At 44.7% G+C, this 25,546-nt stretch overlaps 1 protein-coding gene across 3 annotated transcripts in view; it reads left to right on the top strand.

Annotated features, from left to right (window-relative positions):
* wdr7 (WD repeat domain 7) overlaps positions 1-25,546 on the top strand; it is a 139,406-nt gene that overhangs the window by 18,171 nt on the left and 95,689 nt on the right. For 2 of the 3 annotated variants that reach the window (XM_028463194.1, XM_028463197.1), the window contains exons 6-13: positions 437-513; positions 711-830; positions 920-1,065; positions 6,333-6,435; positions 7,940-8,075; positions 8,666-8,781; positions 8,937-9,069; positions 15,982-16,202. In XM_028463194.1, coding sequence (XP_028318995.1) covers positions 437-513; positions 711-830; positions 920-1,065; positions 6,333-6,435; positions 7,940-8,075; positions 8,666-8,781; positions 8,937-9,069; positions 15,982-16,202 — 1,052 coding nt within the window. The remainder of the gene's footprint in view (positions 1-436; positions 514-710; positions 831-919; positions 1,066-6,332; positions 6,436-7,939; positions 8,076-8,665; positions 8,782-8,936; positions 9,070-15,981; positions 16,203-25,546) is intronic. The other variant, XM_028463195.1, reaches the window with a different exon arrangement.

Below are 25,546 nucleotides of genomic sequence, written 5' to 3'. Positions count from 1 at the left end.
AATATTTAGAATTGGGGCTGCCAATCGATTAAAACAAATTAACAAATTAGTTGCACAATTTTCTGTAATTAATTGCGACTACTTGAGACTAAAGCTTGTAATAGATATTTATTTATGGAAAGTCATGGAATTAATGTAGAATTAATACACAGAAAGTATATTTTCCAAGTTCAGCAAAAAGAAAAATAAATTCTTAATATGTTTAACGAATTAAACATTTTCAATTATTTGACTAAATTAGCGCATTAATTTTAATTAAATAGAATACATATGATTGGATGAATTTTGTTAATCAATTGTGTCTATCAACTTAAATAGATAAATATTTTTGCCAATTTCTTCCAAAAAGTTCTCATTTAGCATATTCTGCACCAATTGGTTTTATTGATTGGGAATGTTTTTATTCCATGATTGAATGTTATATTTCTGTTGGCAGAGGACACTGTGGTGGCCGTGTCAGTGTCGGGCATCTTAAAGGTCTGGATCATAACTGCTGAGGTCAGCAAAATGCAGGTACACCTTTACATGCATGCATATTGATAGAAAAAGCACATCAAAATAAAGACGAGGCTTTTTCTTAAAATAAAAGTGGATCTGTGTTTGCCTGGAGATATTTATCAGGAAGCTGTCAATGTCCAAAAGCAACAAGATAAAAAAAATGGGTTAGCTAAGACTGGGATTTGTACGGTTTCTCTGTGGTGTGCGGTCAGGACCTGGACCCTGTGTTTGAGGAAGAGTCAAAACCAATTTACTGTCAGGGCTGCCAGAGCATCTCCTTCTGCACCTTCACACAGAGCAGCCTGTTGGTCGTCTGCTCCAAGTACTGGAGGGTGAGATATTTTGCAAGGCTGCCACAGATGAAAAAGTTTGAGTGAGTTAGCTTAGTTGATTCATCTCCATCATTACCTGTATTTTCCAGGTGTTTGATGCAGGGGACTACTCCTTGCTTTGCTCAGTGCCCAGTGAAAACGACCAAGTGTGGACTGGAGGAGAGTTCATTGCTGCTGACAAAGTTATAATTTGGACTGAAGATGGCTGCAGTTACATCTACAAGCTGCCTGCAAGGTAATTCGTTTATTCACACTTTTCAGAATGTGGCTCAGGGTTAGGGCTGCACAATTTTGACAAAAAACTTAATTGCGATTTTTCTGACAGATATTGCGATTGCAATTTGATTTTTTTTTTTTTTAAATAGTTTATACATTTAAATGCATATGCGTTTTATTTTTTTCCTTCCATCAATTTTTTCAGAAAATTAGTTTTTAACTCGTGAGGAAACAAAATAAATACTAAAAAATAAAAAAATTTAATTAAACAAAAATGTATGTAATTTAAAATAATGAGTAAGATACAATTAAAAGGTATATATAAGTTGTACTGACATGGATTGTTCTGTTCCTTTTTAATTATTCATGTCATACACTTATGAGAGCAGCATTAATGTCACCCAGTTCCCCCTCAGGGATCAATGGTTTACTGAATCTGAGCAGGTTTATTAATTAAATTTTGATCAACTTAATTTATATTAACCTAATTTGAATGATCCTGATGACATCATTCCAGACCGTAATGAATAAACTAAAATAAATGGACAAAGTATCAGAAGTTGTCATTAATCTACGATGTTTCGGACTCTACAATCCCTAGCATCGATGGTCTCATCCACAAGAATGGAACAATTTTATCCTCGAATTTTCTGTAGCACTGATGAGATGATGTTTAAACACTCTCAGCAGGTGAAGCTGATTAAAGTGTACTCATGTTTTACGGAGTGATGCAGCGCTACATGAGAAACGAACGGAGTTCCACAGACACGATAAAGTTAAGCCGGCACTGGTAGGCTCTGATTTAGGAGTCCGTGATGATTTGCATAGTTTTTTGGCAGTTTAGATGGTGTTTAGAAACATTTCACTACACAGTTGGTCTGGTTATCTTTAGGTTATGTATATAACCCCGGTTCTATGAGTAATATGAGTGAGATGTCTCACTATGGGATACACACTCTTTGTAGCCCTCAGAAGCACTTTTCTCAATCCACCAAGCCCTGATTGGCTGGAAAGAACTTTCCATCCGCCGGGGACACTCCCACCCTCTATTAGAGGGTGGGTGGATGTACAGTTCCTCATTCAAAATAAGTACCTCTTCTCACTTGTTCAAGCAAGAAGGGTTGTCTGGTGTGACATGTCGCGTATATTACTCATAGAACCATGGTTATATACATAACCTAAAGTTCTATTTCATAATATTTCGTGAGATGTCTCTCTATGGGATATGGCAGCTCCCGTAGTGCAGACATGCTTATCGAGTGAAAAAACCCAGCCCGCAAGGCAGAGTCCGTTATACATCAGGACAGCAAACAGTCCAACATGTACACCCGGACAAACGTGAGCGGCGAGGACCAACTCGCCGCTGCACAAATGTCCTCAACAGAACAAGGCCCAGGATGTGGCGGGACATCGAGTCAAATGTGCGTGCAGGCCCTCGGGTAGCTGCAGACCCCAACCCTCGTAGGCCAAAACAATCCTACCTCCATTGTTATTGGTAATGGGGAGCCATTGCCAAAGCAACGGCCCCCACCGGTGACAGATGCTGCTTAGCAACAGGCTTCCCCCTGTGAGAATTAGCCCAGGAGACCAACAGCTATTCGCTCCTCCTGAGGCCCCCTACATGTCCAAGTACTTGCGCAGTACACGGACTGAACACGACAAATTAGACTGCTGCCCATCCTTTTTTTTTTTTTTTTTTTTTTTTTTAAAGGATTTTTTGGGCTCTAGTGGCCTTTATATGACAGTTGCTTGACAGGAAGGGGGTTAGAGAGAGCAGGGAATGACACGCAGGAAAGGGTCCCAGGCCGGGAATCGGACCTGGACCCGCTGCAGGTGAGGAACTACAGCCTCCGTACATGGGGCGGGCGCTCAACCCACTGAGCTACACACCACCCCGTGACTGCTGCCCATGCTGTGTGCTCACTTCATAAAAAACGGCCAATCAGTGGGAGCTGACTCACCGTTTTAACCACAAAACCCACATGACAGGCTGCGATCGCCGCCAAATACACTTTCACAGTGAAACAGGCCACGCGCTTGTCAATCAGGCCCTGCAGGGATGATAAGATCACTCCCCTGGGCCCTGAAAAAGGGATGTGACACCCCTGGGGAAACCAACCCTCGAAACACTGTAGGTTATTCATATAACCCCGGTTTCATGAGTAATATGAGAGAGAAATCTCTAGTAATCGTACAGAGAGCTAGTGGAAGAGGCCCTGGCGCCCTGTAAGCTGGTGATCACACAGTGTGAGACGGAGCCATTCAGGGGTCAAGCCCACAGACCCAGCCGCTCTGGGTGTGGGTGGGAGATCGTTCCTCCCGCCTGTGACAGCAGATCCCTGCGCAGCGGGAGCTGCCAAGGAGGAGAGCACAGCATGCGCACTGCGTGTTTTTCTCCACGGCGAACAGATCCACCTCAGCCCATCCATAGCGGGCCCACAGCTGTTGCACCACCAGTGGGTGTAACCTCCATTCCCTGTACATCGGCAAACTCCTAGACAGCAGGTCCGCGCCTACGTTCAGGACCCCGGGATCTTGAGTTGCTCTCAAAGAGAGGAGATGATTACAAATCCACAGGATCAGCCTGCGTGGCAGCAGCAGCCGACGGGAGCGTAAACCACCTTAGCGGTTGATATTCGCCACCACTGTGGTACTGTCAGTCCTCACCAGGACATGATGTCTCCTGAGAGATGAGAGGAAGTGGATCAGCGAGAGGAACACCACTGACAACTCGAAATAATTTGTGACAGCATCGGAGGTCTGCTTCCCAGCAGCCTCTCACCGACTTGCCCTCGAACACCCTAGCCCGTCAGGCTGGCAGCCTTCCTGGACGTAACGGTCCCCATGGAGACACCGCGTGTCTGGAAATGTGAGGCCCGCCAGTGGCGCCGTTCTGCACTGCACTCCGGCGTAACCAGAAACCTCTGTGCGCCATGAAGCACAAGGCTGAGCCCATGAGAGGTCACCCACAGCTGGAATTCCCTCATGTGGAGATGGCCGAGGTGGATGACGTGGATGGCCGAAGCCATCAATCCGACTAATCGGAGACATAATCTTTACTGAACAGATTTGCCTGGTTGAAACAGCGCGAGGCATGCCCTGAACGTGTCCACACGCTGCACCAACAGGTGCGCGGTGAGAGGCAAAGAGACAGTCCGAGGAAGACAGTTTCCTGTATAGGGGACAACATGCTTTTTTCCTCGTTTATCAAAAACCCTAGGTCAGTGACGTAACAGAATGCACGTGTGCGCTGTGGCCTCCGATTCAGATTGTGCTAAAAGCAGCCAATTGCCCAAATAGGTGGCCAAGCGGATGCCCCGCCTCCTCAGTAGCCTCTGTGCAACGCATGAACACCCTCAGGCTCAGTGAGAGGCCAAGGGGGAGCACCCGGTATTCATAACATATCCCCCGGAAAGCAAATCTCAGGTACTTCCTGTGAGGACGATATATCGGAATGTGGAAATAAGCATCCTTCTGGTCGACAAACGTGAACCAATCCCCCGACGCACCAGGCGTAAAAAGGAGGCGTGCGTAAGCATCCTGAACTTATATTTCCTGAGAAATCTGTCCAAAGCCCGTAGATCCAGGATAGGGCGAATGCCTCCCTAGTTTGGGGACCAGAAAATACCTGGAGTAAAAACCGCTCTGGGACAGTGCGGATAGAACGATTGAGATTGCTCCTCTGCTTAGCAGAGAGCCGATCTCCTCTTGCAATACACGGGCCGGGCTCCCCTGAGCCTGAGTGTGTATTACACCGGCAAAACGAGGAGGGACTGCAGCCTGTAATCCCACCCATGGTGGAGCTGTGATCGCTGCCTATTTCTCCCACTAAACGGAGAGGGTGTATAAGCGTTCCGGCTCGTTCAGCCTGGGAGGCACCGGTCCTGATACGGTGGCGCCCTCTCCCGGAAGCAGGCTGCCAGTGGCCGGAGAAACCATTTGTGGCGTGATGTCGCCCTCTTGAGGCGACTGATCGCACACTACTAGAGGGCCCAACCGGCGGCGGCAGCAGCCTGCCCAACAGCAGAGGAGTCGACCCTTTCGAGGCGGCACCCCCTGCCGGTGGAGCAGAGGCATACCCCCAGGAACAACCTATAATACTGCCCCGGAGAAGCGACAAAGGTAGCAGGCCACTGGGAGCCACAGCTGAGGCCACAGGCAGCAGCAGAGTCCATAAGGGTCATATCCTCTTCGCTTACTGAGGCAGAAGCGCCGTAAGAAGGAAGAAGGGTGGCCTCGGCGGACTTCAGATGTGCCGGACTACGACGGAGGCTGCGTGCGTTCCCATCGCCGCTTGAGGCAAGCAAGAAGAGCAGGTGGATTTGCTTTTATGCTACCACGTGGCGGCAAACACAGGTCCTAGCAGGGATGCAGGACGAGTAACGCCGGACGTCCGAGACTTCGGGGACAGCTTGACTCTTTTTGAACGGCAGCTGGGTAGCTGGATTTTGGGGGCTCGGGTACCGTGGTACGGAGCTGGAACTGGGCCTTACACGGTGGTGAAGGCTCGGGAGAGAGACCCACGCTCGCCGGACCTGGAGGGCGTCAAGAGCCGTGATCTGGGACAGCAGGAGATGTGCTGGGGTCTGTGAGCTCTGGCCGTCTGGGACAGAGCTAGCAGCGGGACTGTCACCGGGGTCATACTGGAGTGAGAGGCCGCTGGAGGCTACGTTGGAAGGAGCAGTCAGCCGGAGCCGAGGATCGAGGTTTTCATGCTTTGCAGCAGTGAAGGACAGCACACACGAGCCCGGAGGCATCAAGTAGTGATATCCGGGAGCTTTGGACCTGTCGGTGCAGAGCTCGGAGTGGCTAACGGACACTGTGAGTGAGAGAGGACCAACGTGCCCCAGCCGGAGCTGGGGCTGTGAATTTCACTTACCTGTGAAGGAGCAGTACTTGCAGAGCAAGGTAAGTGCTGGTTGCCTATCAACCTGTTGTGGTCCACGCAATGCGTTTTATACTCACCAGCACCCGGCGACTGAAAAACCCGAAGGAATCCGCCTGTGGACAGTTTAGACAATAAGAATGCGAGATGCGCATGGGAGAGAGAAGAGGCGTTTGAATGAGGAACTGCACATCCACCCTCCCTCTGATAGAGGGTGGGAGTGTCCCCGGCAGATGGGAAAATTCTTTCCAGGCAATCAGGGCTTGGCAGATTGAGAAAAGTGCTTCTGAGGGGTACAGGTAGTGTGTATCCCCTTGTGAGACATCTCATGAAATATTATGAAATAGAACTGATACAGTACAGGTACCAAAAGTGTTGTTCTTCATTTGCGTGTCTTCCAGCTGTTCACCGTCTAGTAAGCATTTCCGCAGTGATGTTGGGAAAACCAAAGAAGGTTCGATTCCTCCTCTGTCCTACAGCATTGCAGATCACTCAGACAAACAGGTCAGTCATCTTTCTTTTAAACTGTCTCAGCAAATGGCTAGTGCTACCCCTTAGATTACCTCGGAGTCTGACCTTTTTCATTATTAACTGGATTACTATCGCAACACCTTTTTCTTAGGTTAGTTTGACCAGAAGAGACTGTGAAATTTACCTGTCTAACTAAGGGAAATGCAGTGCCAGAAACATAATTTGATGCTGGTATTTATACATTTACATTGCCAACATTCAAATGTATTTGTGTTTCATTGATTAAGCTAAAAACTAATATCGCAGCATTTTACTGTGTTTCATTCCTCAAGAATAGACATGCACACCAACATCTTTAAAACAACATTGGTGAACCAAATGCAAATTTTTTTATTCTCTTTTTGGATACAAATGACCAAGCACCCATAACAGAAATTCATCAAAAGGAACAAAGAAAATTGAATGATTCCAGATCAGTGGTCTTAAATAAGCAATACCCTCAAATCGCATATTTAGGGACCTTGAGCGAATTACTCCTTCATGTGTGTTTTGGTTTTGTCAGTACTTGTAAATGGACATTTTCTCCATGCCAACAAAGTGCTAATAGGATGCAACTGGGTCCGTTACAGTGAAAACGGGGCCTTACTTTTTACTTTCAGATAGTGCAGTGGGTCACACCTCTGACTATGGTTGCGGCAGACCAGGCTCAATTTCTGGGTATTGAGAATAATCCAGCGTGGATTCTTAGGCAAGGTCCCTAATACCCAGCCTGTTTTCACCACCAAACTGGATAAATGAGATGGTTGTGTTAGTGTGGGCTAAAAACTCTGTCATGAAGCAACGTGAGGGCAAGGTGATCTACTGTGGCGACCCCATGAAGGGAAAAGTATTGTATAAAGATGTTGCGTTTGCGTTTTGTTAATTGATACTTTTACATCAGTCACAGCCCAGATTGAATCAAGAACAAGTAGTGCAGTCGACGCACAAATCAGCACTTGCATCAGTGGGCATCACACCAAGTGTCCCATAGTTCAAATTGTTGGCAACAGACAAAAGATGTCTATTCTCTTGCTAAACAACAGTGTTTAAGACAAAGCAAACAGTTACTTTAAAGCAGTTTATCAATGTGACAACTTGAAATCTTGATCCATTTGTTTACCAAAAGATTCTACGGAGGGGTGGATATTTAGTTAAACTGAAAGGGACCTTTTGTTTATTTAAAAGGAAATGGCTCCTTATCCCTTTTCCTGATATGTGTTTTGGATTCTTTGCAGCGATATTGTATTGTTTTGTTTTGTTTGAGTATCTACTTAAATTTATGTCAAAAAGGAAATTCCATTTTATTTAGTATGTTTTTTTAAAATTTTGAATAAAAAGGATAAATCATTTTGAATATTAATCTACAGTATTGTGCCATGAAGCTTGATCAAATACATTTTGACTCATTATACATTTTATTTGTGGACATTGAAGATTGTATTTGAGTTCCCCTGTCCTAGCTTCTTCAGTTTGAGTCTTGAACCTGTTCTTTCTGCAGCTCCTGATCTGTCCTCCTGTGACTTGCTTCTTTTTTGGACGGAGGGAACCCTTCCACAAGCTGCTGATTCAGGGAGACTCGTCGGGTCAACTGTCTCTCTGGAGCATCCCAGAAACTTCTCAAGCATCTTCACAAGGTAAAGTCCGTCTTTTCATCCATCCATCCACTCATACTGTACCTACTTTCTCTCTCCTTATCATTTGCTCACTTTATCTGCTGCAAATTTGGAATTTACTATCCAAGTCTGCTAGAGGGGCAATTTATTTATTTTTTTCCTGTTTTGACACACAAAAGAAAAATATTCAGATACACACATGTACTCTTAACAGTCCTTCCAGGATTCAGCAGCCACTTTATGTGACTTTAGCGGCCTAAAATGCCTGATTTTTGCAGCAGAGCTTTCAAAAAACTAGGACAAAAGTTGCTTTATTGTTTTCCATCACACTGCATAAACAGATCAATTTTCATAATAACTGACTTTCAATTCTTTTGTAACAATACAGAAAAGGACTCTGATTCACAATATCAGTTTAACAAAATACAGTTAATTTCTAGCACATTTTTAAGGTTTAAGTTGTTCTTGAAGTTTTTGCTACAAAAACAACAATTCTCATGAGAAATAAAATACGATTTGGTACTTGGCCCAAGATCTCCAGCCAGTTGAGAGTCTGCTGTATTTCACCAGTCACAGTATTTTTTATGTGTGCTGTATTTCTTTTTGTGCAGCGTTGCAAGTGTCGACAACTATCAGCCTCCAGGAGGCCTTTGACAAGCTGATGCCAGTGTCTTCAGGTATTATCGATCAGCTCAGTGCCATTCCAGGCAAAGAACAACCTATCAAGGTTTGAACACAAATTAACTTTACACTAACCAAATTATCAATGATCATATGAACTGGCAGTAAAACTACAATGTTGGCTTCTGTTATTGAGAACAAAGTTTTTGTATTGTGTTTGTTTGTTTCATGAATTACCTTTTTTGTTTGTTCTTCTAACAGGTGACAGCCAGTGTGTACATCCCCTGTCAGGGCCGTCTGGTCTGTGGGAGGGAGGATGGGAGTATCATCCTGGTTCCCGCCACTCAGACTGCCATTGTCCAGCTGCTGCAGGGAGAGCATATGCTCAGGAGAGGTGAGGAATGTGACAATGTAGGACTCACATTCGGAAATTAATCAGTGTTTCTCTTTTTCCACAATTTTTTTTTTGTATATTCTGTTTATTAGTTTTAGTTTATTTTTTTTTACAAAAACAAATACACAAACATTATACAGTGAACAACCATTAACACTGCAACAACAACAATAATAGAGCTGCGAGACTGGTCCATATAATAAAGTATGTGGCATCAATAGCACAGTGAAATAATGCAACATTTGCGTATTTGCCCATACCGTATGGTGACATCCACCAGTACAATATATTCATGTCCAAACCCAAATCAGACTCATGTCCTCTGTTCAGTGATACATTTAAAAAATAACAATAACAATAATAATTCAAATAAAATAAAATTAAGTCACCAATTTAAATCCATATTATAACCGAGTCCCAGGAGTTCCAGTGGATTCCTCCATTTCCGCAGAAAAAGATGAGTCCTTCCAATTATGAAATTTCCAAGTTTTTCCAGTCACCACCTCTGAGATCAGAGATTTCCACACAGAGATAGGAGGGTCCTCCCCAACCCACTTTACCATTATAGCTTTTCTTGCTAGCATTAAAAGCGACTGGATTACATTTTCATGGTTTTTTAAAGAGGCAGGGATCTTCCCAAGCAGACACATAAGTGGGTATACTAACACCTGTTGACCTGTTGCTTTGCTAACATTTAAACATACGGCCTTCCGCATTGTTTGGATTTTTTTACATTCCCACAAGCAGTGCAACCTGGTGCCTATGCAAGATTTACATTTGGGGCAGTTTGGTGAGATTCCTGTTCTATACTTATTATAAATATGCAGAGAGATGTAGATATGGTGCAAGATATTATACTGTAATTCTTTATATCTGTTGCAAATCGAAATTCTGGAAGGCAGTTGTAAGATCTCATCCACACATCATCATCTATTACAAATTTAAGCAAAGTACACCAGGATGTTCTTAAGCTGGGCAATTTACTCAGGTTCAAGCTCAATATCTCAGAATCGAATTTGGACATGAAGTGTTATTGTTGCTTACACCTGATAAAAAAATAGATCCAGTAAGTGTGAGTCATTTCGGATTTCCAATGAGTTGTTCTTTGTATACACAAAGTGCCTAGCCTGTAAATATTTGTAAAAGTCTTTATTTGATATATGATACTGATCCTTCAATGACTCAAACATTTTAAATTTACCAATCTCAAAAAAGGTCAAGGATTCTAACAATACCCACTTTTTGCCAAAGTGTAAAGTTTGGTCTTGTTCCCTGTGGTGAGAGCTCTGTATTGTCTACCAATGTTGTTAAGAGGGAGAGAGGATTAGTGTTATTAAATATTTTCGCACATTTCTTCCATGCCCACAATACATTAGATATCAACGGGTTATTTCTAGCTTTGTGTGGAACTTCCTTCAGGCTTTTGCCCAGCAAGTTCACAGGAGAGAGGGGTTTACATAAAAATGATTCTATGTCTAACCAGGGAGAGTCTGAGCTTCCATTCACCCATGCAGAGATAATTCTGGCTTGTAAAGAGAGCACATGGTATTCTATGTTAGGAAGGCCCCATCCACCCTGCTCCCTTGGAAGTTGTAATCTTGCTAGTTTAACTTTTGGTTTCCTGCCATTTCATATAAAGTCTGATAGTGCTTTGTTTATATTTGTAATGTCATTTGTACTTAAATTTACAGACAACATTGATTTTTGGAAGGACTGTCATCTTGATGAGGTTGATTCTACCCAGGAACGATACTGGGAGACTCTTTCATCTCGTTAACATTTCTTGGGCACTTTTAACCAGAGGAGTAATATTTTCCGAATATAACTGAGCTGGGGGACAATTCTAATTGCTAAGTAATTAAACCCAGATGGAGCCCAACAGAATGGCTTAATATATGGTGGTTCTGTTTTTATATAATTTTATATCATCTAGGGTAATTATTTCTGACTTACCAAAATTGACTTTATATCCTGATATTAGGCTGAATTATTTTAAACAAGTAGTTAAAGCTATTAATTAGGGATGTAGCGATTAATCGTAAGGCAGTTAAAAATCGATTAATAGGTATCACGATCGATACTGTGAAAATTGAATCGCAGTGCTTTGTGTGTTGGCGGCGGGTGGAATCTTAAACATGTTCATAAATGATTCTTTACCCCTTTAGCACCGAAAAAATATCAGTAATATTACGTGAATATCTGTAAGTCACGTTTTTCTATTTGCTCTGTCTGCTAGCATAGCATCTCTTCTTCACTGCAAGACATCTGCATGCCAACCGACCACTGGGTTACCAGCGCCCTCTGCTGGTCCAAACAAATACCTGACCTAAATACAGTGAAATTACTGTTTTTTTTTTTTTAAGACCAATTGTTAAGGCACAAAATACATTTTCAGTTGCACTTTTAAAAAGAAAAGGAACTATTATGCAGTTTTGCATTGTTTACTGTAGAACCAGAATTTAAATGAATAGGCTTCTTCTTCATTTGTATTTTTCCTTTATTTATTTCATTCAAGATTTATTTTTAGTTAAATTGCATTGTTTTGAATAGTTTATCAAGGGATTCTTTTGACAATGAAAAAATAAAAGGAAAACAGTATAGTTTTTTATAGTTTTTTTTCTCCCAAAAAAATAAAGAAATATTTTTCAGTCATCATTTGTTTACAGTCCCATTTTGTAAAATAAATCGTGAGAGAATCGTATCGTGAACCCAGTATCGTGAATCGAATCATATAGGGAGTTGAGTGAATCCTTACATTCCTACTATTAATGATGGAGAGGGTTTCGTTAAAGTTACAAGAATATCACCAGGGTACAGTAAAATTTTATGTTGTTTTGGTGCCAATCGTTACTCCTTGGATATCAGGGTTTTGTCTGATGGCCAACACTAATGGCTCTATAGCCAGGGCAAACAAGGTAGGGGACAGCGGGCTTTCTTGAGCTGTACCTCTTTTCACTTTAAAGGGAGCAGACAACAGGCCATTTGTCAGAACCGAAGCTGTCGGTTCTTTATACAAGTCTGACCCACCTCAAGAAGCCACCTCCAAAACCAGATCTTTTCATTACTTCAAACATGTATTCCCATTCAGTTTTATCAAACGCCTTTTCGGCATCCATAGAAACAACAGCACCCGGCGTTTTGTTAATATTAAGATGATGAACAATGTGAAGTAGGCGTCTAGTGTTGTGATAAGAGTTTTGACCCAAAATGAATCCTGTTTGATCTGCATTCACAATTGTCTTTACAACATTCTCCAGCCTAAGAGCCAGCATTTTGGAAAGTATATTGTTATCCACGTTAAGGAGGCTGATTGGTCTATAAGAGGAGCACAGCTCTGGATTTTTATTCTTCTTTGCTATTAGTGTTATGTTGGCCCTATACATGGATTCAGGGAGCACAGACTCCTCAAGTGATTTATTAAATACCCTTAACAGAAGTTTGTTAATTTTCCCCTTCATCACTTTAAAAAACTCAACTGGGAAGCCATCTTCTCCAGGACATTTCCCCGACTTTCTAATATGGAGATAGGAGATTCCAAAAGGTCAGACTGATCCTCTGATATTTGTTGAAAACATAATTGATCTAAAAGGCTTCCTGCCCCAAGACTCTCCTCGTCAATCTCAGTACTGTACAGTTTAGTGTAAAATCTTTTGTGGCTCTCATTAATTTGACGATTATTAGTTTGACTTTGTCCATTTTCATCCTGTATAGCTGATATATAAGATTTGACGGGTGCATTCCTTGCTAAGCGTGCCAAGAAGCAATTTGGTTTGTTAGCCAATTCAAAAAATGTTTGTTTTGTGAATAGTATATCCCTTTCTGCCCTCCTTGTTACCAGATTATTTAGCGCTGTCCTAGTAGATTTTCATTCAAAAAGAGTTGCATGAGATTTTGTTGTTTAATAGGTTTTCTCTAATTGTTTTACTTTTTTTTTTTTCTATTTCCAGTTGTTTGGCTGCTCACTCTTTCTTCCTTTGACTTGTATAGGATATAATCATACCTCTCATATAAGCTTTATATGTATCCCACACAATTCTTGGGTCAGTTCCATTTTTATCATTAATTTCTAAAAATAAGTCTGTTTGGTCTGTCAAATATTTAATGAATTTTTTATCCATAAGTAGGGTTGCATTCATTCTCCAGGAGAATGAACGTTCACTTGGTCTAGGGGGTTGCATTGCCATTAACACCGGAGCATGGTCTGAAAGAGCAATGAGGCCTATATGTGCGTGTTCCACCAAACCCAGGAGACATCTAGAAACTAAAATATAGTCAATACGTGAAGCAGACAGGTGGGCTGAGAGTGAAATGTATATTGTTTTGAAAGTGGGTTATAATGCCCCCATATGTCTACCAGATCGAGCTCCTTATTGATATTTAAAACAGCCTGAGCATTTTTAGATGTATTTGCATGAGGGGGGAGTCTATCCATCATTGGGGATAGCACACAATTATAATCACCCCCAATTGTGATGTTGGGACAGTCCATATCAGCTAGATGGCTAAGTAATGATGCATAAAAAGCTTCAACCTGAATATTGGGGGCATAAACATTTCCTAATACCATAGTTTCACCATGTAGTACCCCTTTAACCAAAACAAACCTGCCTTCAATATCTTTAAAAGAGGAAGTAACGGTAAATGGAAGATTTTTGTGCAATAAGATCACAACGCCTCTCATTTGTTGTGTGATGAAAAGAAAATTTGACCAACCCATTCCCTATGATTTTTCTTGTGTTCATCATTCAACAGTGTTTCTTGAAGAAAGGCTATTTGAATCTTATCTTTTTAAAGAGAATTTATCACAGCCTTTCTCTTTACTACATTATTAGAGCCCTGGATATTCCATGTACTTATCTTAATAGACATAAACACCCAATTATATTATGAATTGTAAGTCACCATCAAGTTTAACCATTTTATGTGGAAGAGGCCAGTCTGCAGCTCCAAATGTAGAATAAAGTTTAACAAACATAGAAATGTGTTCTGAGCAAAACTCGAACAAGCCCAGAAGCACTACAAACATTAACACATGAAGAGAGTGCATTATGAATGTACACTCCCCTCAGAATAAAACTTAGAAATAAAAAAAATAATAACAACAAATAAATAAAATAATTTACTGTTAATAAACAGGAAAAAAGCACAGCTGTGGGGGTCAGAAGCAACAAGAGATAACAGCTCCCCCTGCAGGACTGCACATGCAATTACCAGCATATCACATTGTAAGAAAGAAAAGGAAACCTTCAAATACAGAGCACTCCTCTTAAGGCATGAGGCGCATTGTTTATGTTGCATTTAGGTCATACTGGAGCTGTCCAAACGTAATCATAAATTTCCTTTGTGGTGGAGAATGAGGAGCTGGTGCCGTCGGAATGGAAAACTTTAATGACAGCGGGGTACAGAAATTAATATCTTATCCCAGCTTCTCTCAGCTGTTTACGAGCGTTGGCGGACTCCTTCCTCCTCCTCACAACCTCCATAGAAAAATCCTGGTTGAATGATACGTTGCTGCCATTGATGCTCAGTGTGCCTCTATTTCTAGCTGCTTGCAGGATTTTCTGTTTGTCGGTATAATCATGCAGCTTCACCAGGACGGCTCTTGGCCACTCTTTACCAGAAAGTCTTGTCGGTGGGCCCGTGCGGTGGGCTCTGTCGAGCTTAATGCGGTCGGTTTGCATACCCAGCACATCTGGTATCCACTTTTCAAAAAACTCGACCGGTGCGCGGCCCTCCGTGCCTTCGCTAAGACCAACTATTCTCAGGTTCTGACGTCGACTTTGATTTTTGAACATTTCCAGACGATCCAATGCCTTCTGCAGCTCGCCTTCCAGAGCTTTGACCCGGGGTGCTGTTGCCGCCGACGTGTTCTCGAGGTCTGAGATGCTCTGCTCGGCCGTTCCCATCCTCTGTATTAAGTTGTCGAGCTTCCCCAAGAATTCACTAACCGGTTTAATTATGTTGGCCAGTTTACTGTCCAGCATCTTCTCTATGTTTACAGTAACACAATTCACTATAAGCTTGTCTCGTTGTTCACTTAACTCTTCGTTGTTGGCGGAGACAGGCCTGTGCACTGCTTCATCCTCCGGTTCCAGCTCATCCTTCGGGCTATCGATAGCCTTTGTAGCATTAGCTTTAGCCTCCTTTTTACGTTCGTGTTTCTTGTTCTTGCACGGTCCAGGGTGCACAAAAAATGCATCCAGAGACATGATAAATGTATTGTGCATCCGACGGACCTCTCCACTGGTAAGAAAATGTTTGAAAAGTGAGGTTTATAGCAGTCCCGCAGGGAGCCGACAAGCTCGCGTCTGTTCAGGTGTGTGCATCACGTGATTCCCCTTTCCACATTTGTCTGCCAGTAAGAGTCATCTTATAGAAAACCTTTAGTGTTGGAGTGGTGCATGGGTTGCATTTTTAGATTGTTTTACACTATTTCTAACACAATTAAACTTCTGTCAACGCTTTTAGCTTCAGATATCATGAACCTACACAATTCTCTGATGTTATTATTAATTGACCGACCTATAAATACATTTGCATGTTATTAAACTGCAGAAAGTATTGGAATGAGATCAACGCCAAAAAATGTGCTTTAATGTGGTTTTCAGAGATGTCCTATCTCATATCAAAATAATGAAAATGTATGATTTCATTGTAATGTTCGAAAAATAACCTAAGGCACCAACGAATGCTTTGACAAGGTTCTTAACACCAGTTCTGGGTGACTGAAATCATTGCATCTCCAGTCCATGAAGTCCCCCCTCCAAACTGGTCACACTGAAGTGCTAAGTGTATGCCTGCTTTGATATATGAAAACAGGGTGCCACTTGTTTTCTTTGGATGGAGTAATATAAATATTAAAAAAATAATTTCATCATGTTTACTCTCAGCTGGTTTCTATGTGTCCTGCAGGGTGGCCCCCCCATCGCACCCTACGAGGTCACCGAAACAAGGTGACCTGCATCATGTATCCATACCAGATTTCCCCTCGATACGACCAACGCTCACTTGTGTCAGGAGGAGTGGATTTCTCTGTCATTGTGTGGGATATTTTTACGGGAGAGATGAAGCACATCTTCTGTGTTCACGGCGGAGAGATCACTCAGCTTATCGTCCCACCAGAGAACTGCAGTGTAAGTATCTGACACACCTTTCGCTCTCTAAAAAAATTAAAGTTTTAAATTAATATGTGTTATACTGAGATTCCATTTAGTTCATTAGAGGATTATGTCTTTAGATTGATATGGTGTAAATATTTCACTTCAATCAATCACATATCCCACATAAGTGTCCTCAAAAGACACATCATTAGGTTAGAGAATGATTGTTACCCTATAATCTGACGTGCAACATGCCGGGTGAGCATGTCTGACAAAATGGCAGGTTTAATTAACTACTGGCTGCTCTAAAAGGACTAGCCTGAGAGCCTTTAGTATTGTATGTGATCTTTTGCTAGAGCTTGCAAATTGCAATTGAAATTTATTACATGTACCATTTAAAGGAGTACAGGGCAGGATTTGTGAAAAAAAATCCCATTCATTTTAAGTCTTTTAATGCTAATGGGGGATGAAGCATTCCAAACCAAAGAGAATGAGCCCACCAACATTTCTCCCCAGTAAACAGTCACGTGAATGCCGAGTAACTAAATAACTGTCACAGTCAGACCCGACACGGTAAGCCCACTTTTATTAACAAACAACTGTTCACTCACTCACTGCCATTGACGTCTATATACTGTTAAGGTGGAAAAAAGGAAGGTTACCTCGTTTTGGCTGTATGACACCCTCTGCGTTGGGAAGTGATGAAAACCAGACTGAAGAGTTGGTGAATTAATAAAAAATGATTTTATTCTAAACTAAATAAAAGAATACAAAGTGGAAACAAAAATGGTGACCCCCTGGCCAGGCGATCCAAAGACAGAGTGATGAGACACAATATTAAAGCCACGTATATCTCCCCTTAGTCCCCCTCCTCCCTCCTCCCCCCCCCGAGACATAGAGATAGGGACAGAAAGAAGGAGGGAGGGCAGGAGATGGAATGAGAGACACTTACTGCTCGAGTCAAAACAGTTCACTCCCCGTTATCTGGTTGCTATGGAAACTGAGGTGTGCGCGAACTATGTGTTTGTGTGTATGAATGAATGTGTATGGGGTGTGCTATGTGAGTGTGTGTGTCTGTCCTTGTGGTTGTTTGGGAACAGCTGAAAGACAGGCTGTCCTGACCTGGAGTGAAGCAAGTTAAGGTTGAAGACATAAGAAATCACACAATGAAAGTTACACCCAAGGCTTAAGGATAAAAATATATAAGTAATTATATTCTTAAGCATAACTAATTATTCAGCCCCAACAATCCACTCTTTTTGGACAAAGTCCAACACAAAAAGAAAGCGAAAATAATTAGTAAGTTGTTTATCCTTAGCAAAGCACAGCCCAAAACACATAAAACATTAATCAAAATTAGTGTAACTTTAGCAACCTCCTGGTCCGTAGGACAAATGATATTGACACCGTTATAACACTATGGATATAAGCATTATTTTTTTCAGGGGACACAGGCATCCCCAAAGTTGGAGCAAGAAAAAGGAGGAAAAGTCAAAGAACCCCATAAACACATAATGAATATTACGTGAGACGAGGCCATCACAATAAAATCAAATACCCTTAGCAACTAAAATCATTGGCGATCACGGCAATGAATATGGACTATATATATCACTAATAGCCAAAATACACATGGCAAAAACATAGCATAGCATAGCATATAAAACAACATGCGTAGGTGACATCACTGAGCAGAGTCATCATCAGAATCAAAAACATGCATCATAAACACCTCAGGCTGGATCTCCATCTCTGGAACGGTTAGGCGGACGTGCCGGCTTGGGAAAGCGCTCTGCACTAAACCCTCTACTATACGACGCAAGATCGGTATACCGCAACAGAGAAGAAGAAGAACTGACACCAGTGTAATAGCGATCTTAACCAAGAGAGGGCGCCAGCCTGCAAGTAGAGTGGAAAACCAATCCGGTCCGGCCAAGCTATCCTTATTCATGGCATCGCGTAGCCTGGAAATGTTTTTGACTGCCTCTGCTATGATCTGACCGTCTGCCGTGTTATCCGGGATAAAGCTGCAACAAGATGCACCTACCATTGCGCAAACGCCTCCTTTGGCCGCGGTCTGTAGGTCTAGAACCATTCTATTTTGCAGGACCATTAAACGTATATTCGTGACCTCTCCCGAGAGGCCAGTAAGGGCCAAAAATGATGCGTTAACGAAGGCCTTAAACCTGTAGTCTAAGGTTTCGACGCGCAGCAGTGTTTTGCCCACACCCGCCCAAGGGAACAGCGAAAGAGTAACCTTCTGGCCTGTCGTCCACAGTTTATGTTCGGGGGGAACGTCCGTGCCCCAGATTGCGTCGTGTGGATCAAAACCCAAAGGAGTGTGTGATTCGCGTTTACGTCGTGACGAAAGGGGAATAGTTGAGACTACGTATGTGTGATCAGTCACATGCACGGGTGCACACACCCCATCCCAGTTGGGGGAAAGGTGTGTATACAGTCTGTAACCGCATAGCCAAAACCCTTTTGCTAAATTGAACGTGCCATTAGTCCCGGGTGTATGAACGTGGGCACAGGTGTGCGAATTATGTGCGGTGTCGCATTCAGGACCCATAGTGTAATTGCAATTGTGACCGGGAATCTGGCCTAGTTTGCGAGTTCCGTTTCTGGCGAAACAGAAGGGAAAAAGTGTGGTTCGCGTGTAATCTACATACATAGCGGAGGATGTATCATCGCGCAGTATAGTCAGTTTTTTTACTGGCTGTTTAGAACAACGGTTGGGGTCCCCCATGCCGAAGTTAGAGTAAGACAAATAACAAAAGGAGTCGGAAGCATCCATTGGTATCGCGGTTAAGCGGGGATGTGTTGATGACACAGGCATGTAAGAACAAACATAACAGTTGGATAGGCCCCTACTTTTAGCTTGATAGTGCGCGTATCGGTACCAGGTGTTTGTGAAAAACGGATGAGTAACATTGGTCGCAGCTAAAGTGTCGTGCAGGACGATATCGTTTATCCAGCGTCTATTTCTGCTTGCATTAGTCACCCTGTAAAAAGAATCATTCACATTAGGAACAACACTTGCATTCATTGGTTCAAGTCCAGTGTCCTCAATTGTCCCCCTGGAGGCCAGTAGCCAGAGGAGTACTGGAGCCGCGGACAGGACCATCGCGCCAATCGATGACCAGAACACGAGTGACATGAAACGACAGAATAGTGGCATAATTCCAGCCTGCTCCTGGGGCATAAACAGAGGGGCTCGTGACCTCTTCATCACAGCGGGAAAATGCTTGTGATCTCCCACGATGTCCTCAAGGTTGGATTTCAAAGGTTTCAACAGACCATATGCCCCGTTTGAAAGATTAGCTTGTAACCCCGGGGACTTTTTCTTCTGCCCTTCGTTGCAACTTTCAGGGCAAACAAAAGCTCCTCAAAACACTGCTCCTAATCCAGAAAAGAGGAAACGCTCCTTACTGCGGTTCCACGATCAGTGGTGATGTTGGTACTTCCTCCGTTTGACCAGTCGCCTCAAGATCAGGGTCGACTGGTGTTGGCACCTTCCTGCAGTGTGATGCGTGAATCCACGTGGCTCGCTCTGCGACCTTCACAGCCGTGTGTGTCGTCAGTTGAACCTGAAAAGGGCCGATCCACCTTCGGTCGGTCCACCTTTTTCGTCTCGCGTTGTGCACGATCACAAAGTCACCTGGAAGGATATCATGGAGGTTCTCGGTGGTAGTCAGTGGGAGGGCCGCTCGTACTCTGGACCTGTTGAGAGTAAGAATCGTAGAGAGTTGTGCACAGTATTTTATCAAACTGTCGTCCTGGAGCGCTGTCTCAGCCCAGGACGAAACTGAGGGGGATAAACCCACATTGGGTGGGCGTCCAAAAAGGATTTCAAAGGGTGAAAGTTTAGACTTTGGATGAACCTGTTGTCTCATTTGAAGGAGGACAAGCGGTAAAGCTTTGATCCAGTTCAGCCCTGTCTGGTCCATGCACTTGTTCAACTTGTTTTTCAGAGTACCGTTAGCTCTTTCTACGGCCCCAGCGGACTCAGGGTGATAGCTGCAGTGTTTTCTAAGATCCATGTCTAATCTTAGTCCCAACTCTGTTATCACTTGGTTGGCAAAATGTGTGCCGTTATCAGAAGAGATTTTGTATGGAATGCCCCACCTAGGAATGATGTCAGTTAGTAGTGCTTTGGCTACTGCTGTGGCTGTCTGGTGTTTGGTTGGAAAGGCCTCTACCCATTTAGAGAACATGTCTATGATGACCAGACAGTGCTTCTTTCCTTCACATGGTGTTAGCTCAACAAAATCCATCTGCAAGTGGTGGAAGGGCATGGATGGCTGAGGATGGGCTGTCTGGCTAATCAAAGGTTTCTTTCTGCCTGGGTTGTTTTTAGCACAGATCATACATTTCTGACAAAACTCAGCTGCAAAGGAAGAAAATCCCTTTGTGTACCACACTGTCTGAACAGCTGATATCATACCACCCTTTGACACATGGGCTTGACCGTGTGTCAATTTAGCATAAGCAGGGAAAAGAGCAGTCGGTAGGCAAGGTTTTGAATCGGGGCCGTACCAAACCCCACTCACCTGGTGACAGTCTGAGGCCTGCCATTTGCGGCGGTCGGCTGGTGTGACAAAGGCGGAGAGTTCAGACAGAGAGGCGACCGGTTGAGGAGTGGAGAGAAAGGAAGAAGAGGGAGGAACACATGTGCGGGCCGCAGACTTGGCCGCCGCGTCAGCGCGTGCATTACCACGAGAGACGTTGTCAGTAGCAGAGGAGTGAGCTGCACATTTGCAAACAGCGACAGAGGAAGGTAGCTGAATAGCATCGAGAAGAGCAGACACAAGGGTAGAGTGAAGGATAGGAGAGCCATCAGATTTGAGAAACCCACGCTGTTTCCAGAGCGCCCCAAAGTCATGCACTACCCCAAAGGCATAGCGAGAGTCAGTGTAGATTGTAGCGGACTTACCTGAGGCCTGGCGGCACGCCTCGGTGAGAGCACAGAGTTCGGCGGCTTGGGCGGAGTAGTGAGAAGGGAGCGAGGAAGAGGAAACAGTGGCTGAATCAGAAACAACAGCAAAGCCCACTTTGTTAGTCCCGGTGTCAGGGTCCCGGGATGCAGAGCCATCCACGTAGAAAATGTAGTCAGAGTTAGTGAGAGGGACAGAGGAGAGGTCAGGGCGAGGAACCAGGACCTGAGAGAGGGCAGCAATGCAAGAGTGAGGCTCTCCATCCTCCGGGAGAGGTAGGAGAGTAGCAGGGTTCAAAGTAGAACAACGGCGGACATGCACATCAGGAAGACCCAACAGGGTAGTGTGGTACTTGAGCCAGCGGGCCGCTGAGACGTGTGAGGTCTGCATGTCTCTCAGAATGGAGGTGACACAGTGAGGCACATGGAGATGCAGGGGAGCATAGCCAGTGATTTCACGAACTGAGGACACAGCAGCCTCACAAGCCGCGACTGAGCGCAGACAGGGCGGAAAGGCTCTTGCAACTGGGTCAAGTTTCTTTGAGAAGTAGCCACAAGGTTTCAGCTTGTCCCCGTGCAGCTGGCACAGGACGGAGGTCATGCAACCACCCTTTTCATCCACAAACAGTGTGAAAGGGCGTTGGAGATCAGGGATGCCCAGCGTAGGGGATGTCTGGAGAACCGTTTTTAAGCCCTCAAAAGCACGGAGGGCTTCAGGGGTCCAGACAAGGGCCTTAGGGGGTGAGTTTTTCACCACCGCCCTCAAATGACATTCGTAGCTTGAAAAGTCAGGAATGAAGTTTCTGCAGAATGAGCACATGCCCAGAAAGGACAACATTTGCTTCTTGGTCGCAGGTTTTGGGAGAGCGACAATGGAAGCCACTCTTTTGCTGGACAAGGTTTTCCCGTCACGTGAAATGGAGTGACCAATGAATTGGACGGCCTCCTGGACAAATTGAAGTTTGGAAAGTGTAGCCTTGTGGCCATGTTCATGAAGGTGAAGCAGCAGAGATATAGTGTCATGTTCACACTGTTCCTTGGAGGGAGCTGCAAGGAGTATGTCATCAACATACTGAAGCAGGGAAGATCCCTGCGAGAGGACAAGGGAACAGAGGCTCTGCTCAAGGGCAGAACAGTAAATGTGAGGGCTGCACGTGAGACCTTGTGGCAGTCTGGTCCACGTGTACTGGTGTCCCTTAAACATGAAGGCAAACCAGAACTGTGAGTCCGGGTGTACTGGGATACTGAAGAATGCGTTGGCCAGGTCCACAACCGAAAAGTACTTCGCTGATGATGGAATCAGCGAAAGAATGGTGTGGGGGTTTGGAACAAGGGGAGCAGGAGGGATGATGGCTGAGTTAACAGCCTGTAGGTCCTGCACAAACCTCCACTCGGTCGGTTGGCCTTCTGGGCGAATCTTCATCACTGGAAAAATGGGGGTCAGAACTGGGGAGTCGGCAGATGGCACAATCACCTTTTCTTTTAAAAGAGAGTCGAAGACCGGTTGGATGCCATCTAAGGCATCACGTCGAAGGGGGTACTGTTTCCTGTGGGGCCTGTAGGAGGACTTAGGTGTGATCACCACAGGAGCACAGTCTCTGATGAGGCCAACGTCATACTTGTGTTTGGCCCATAGGCCAGATGGCACTGAAGACAGCAGGGGTGAGATGTCACCTGTTTGCGGTGCTGTCAGCGAGGTCAGTCGATAGCCTGTGGACAGGCTGATGGCAAAAACCGAACGGAGGCAGTCAATGATCAGTGGGGGAACCTTAACCCGATGGGCACTCGCGGCCGGTGAATACCATGTCAAAAGGTCTTCAGTTTGTTGCCAGTCATTGGTTAGATGACAGCGCAGAACAAAAGGGCCCAAGTCCTTCCACTGAAGGTTAGGAATTTTTGCCACCGTGATGTGAGGAAAAGAGTTGGGTACGTCAAACAAAGGTAGTTGGTCTTCCGTTAGCTGTACAGCAACAGCAGCGTGTCGAGAGTCAAAGTAGAGAAAGTCGGCGGTTAGGGTGTCATTTATACAGGTGTCCCTGTAAAAGGTCTCAGCAAAGGGATGGTCTGGGTGTTGTGAGACGTGTACTGTGCAGTGGCTGTACTCAGGTTTCTTAAATGTGAGGTGCTTGGGCACATGTTGTGCGGCCCAAAATTTAAGCGTGCATGCATCATCAAAACTAACCCACCAGTTGTAAACAAAAAGTGTGCCGGCGGACTCTTCTACAGAGTCTGACAGTCTGAGGAACATTTGTGCTGGGGTTAAAGGTCGTGAGATCTCGATTCCGGCATCGGTGCAGGTGAGAACTGCTTTAAGTTTAAGAAGCAGGTCTCTGCCCAGTAGGTTCACTGGGCAGTCGTTTGAAACCACAAATTGATGGGAGAAGTGTGTGTTCCCTGCTGGCCAAATACAATAAGCAGGTGTGGACACGGGTTCGCGAGAAGTAGCACCATTAGCACAGATCGAATAAACGAAAGATGGGATGAGCTGTAGACGGCAGCGTTCGGAAAGTTTAATCACCGAGTTTGTCGCGCCAGTGTCGATCAAAAACTGAAGCGGAGTACCGTTAACAATGATTTTGGTTACCGGTAACCTTTCGTAGGCGTCGGCCTTCATGAACAGACACGATGTCGGCCCATCAAGGGAGGCCTCCGAGTCAAAAAACAACCTTTCATGCAACAAATCTCTTTGGAGGGCTTTTTGAGCTTGCACCTCTTCAGCTAGGTCTGGAAAAAGCCTAAATAACTCATCATCAGTGTGAAAATCCGGGTGTTGCAACGCGTGTCTCTTTGTGTTAATCAGTTCTATAGAATGTGTGTCTGGGGCTAAAATGGATGATGTGTCCGATGCATTGTTAGTCGGAGGAGTAAGCGTTGTATCCTTCGGTTGGACGGTCACGGCTTCTCCCAAACCCGCGTCCGCCAGTCAATCTGCCTGTTGGTCGTTCTCCCTTGGAGGGCGACCTTCAGGTCTCCGCTTGGCAGGGTAGCGTTTTTTGTTGTTGCGTTTGGGCTTTCTTTTTTGAGGACATGTGTCTGACCAGTGGTCCCGTGCGCCGCAGATGAAGCACTCATCTGTCCTTCTTTGGATCCCGCCACGGTCAGCATATCGTTGTGGGCGGTCTTGGTGCTGTCGGAACAACGTGAGGGCAGGAAAGGCATTTGCCAGCATAAGTCCATCATTGCCTTGTTTTGCTTTGTTTTCAAGGTCCTCAGCATGTAAGGCGTATTTGAAAATGTCAGTCCAACGGTTCTTTTGCCATCCACCAATCAATGTTGTTTCGACTGTGGATCGGAGAGAGGGGCGGAGCCCCGATACGAGGAAGCTCTTAGCTAGGGCCTCGTAGGATGATTCATCAGGTGTGTTGTAGCCTTGTGGCGGCTTGACGTGGCCGCTGAAGGTGTCGACACAGGCTGTCAGCCTGCGGCTGTAGTCGTCAACCCGCTCAGTAGGTAACTGCGTGCAGGCCTGAATTTGGCTCATGTCCACGCGGACGCTGAAAGTCTGAGCGAGGAGTGCGGCGGTGGCTTGGACGTACTTTTCCCACTCTCCATTGGGGTTCCAGCCCAAAACCATCTGACGTAGCCCCGCATTTTGGGGTGCTTCGATGAAGATCTGAATGCGGGCATATTCAGTTGAAGTCAGCAGAGTCTTGAGAAGTCTGTTTATTTCTGACCCAGTTGGTCGCCAAACTTTACAGAATGCGATGAGAGCATCCCCAAATGGCCCTCCTCCATTTGAGATGGGTGGAAACTCATCCTTTGCTGCTGTAAGCATTTCAGGCAGCATGTGTCTGTAAACCAAAACATTGTCTGTTGCGCCTGGGTATTCGATCATTGGGAGGCGGAAGTTCTGGATTGGAGAGTCCAGATCAGAGGTGGAGTCCACCTGCGCCCGTGATCGTGTCAGCGGTCCACAGTGGCAACCGTGGTTGATGGTGGGTGTACTTTGCGTTGAAGAACTGGTTGTAGATTGCGGCTCTTGCACAGGTTGAACAGCATGTGGGCATGCCTGTGGGACCCAACGGGCCAAATGTGCTGCCCCAGCGTCATCGTCATGTAACGTGGGTTTGTATGATGGTGGTTGAACTTGAATTGCTGGCAAAGTGTATGAAATTGGAGGAAAAGCATTAGATGAAGTCTCTATGGCTCCATTGTGTGTCATTGTTTGGCTGGGGGTTTCAGCTGTGGCCTGTGGGTAAATGTATGGTGGAGCTTTGGCTCCCTCTGCCGGATGACCAATAGCATTACACTGTGAATTTGGAATTTTACTTGTGTTACCCAATTCTGCCACCAGAGGGCGGCAGAGAGCCGTGGTAGAAACGTTAGAGGCAGGTGGTGACGTGGTGGAGGGTGGAGCCGTGACGTCCGGATACAATGGAGCAGGGGGTGTGGTTTGTGTGTGTGTGATGAAAGGGTTTTTGCTTGTGTGTGTAAATGTGTC

This window comes from Gouania willdenowi, chromosome 12, assembly GCF_900634775.1.
Source record: "Gouania willdenowi chromosome 12, fGouWil2.1, whole genome shotgun sequence".
NCBI classification, from domain to species: domain Eukaryota; kingdom Metazoa; phylum Chordata; class Actinopteri; order Blenniiformes; family Gobiesocidae; genus Gouania; species Gouania willdenowi.
This window is presented reverse-complemented; position numbering and strand designations above follow the sequence as displayed.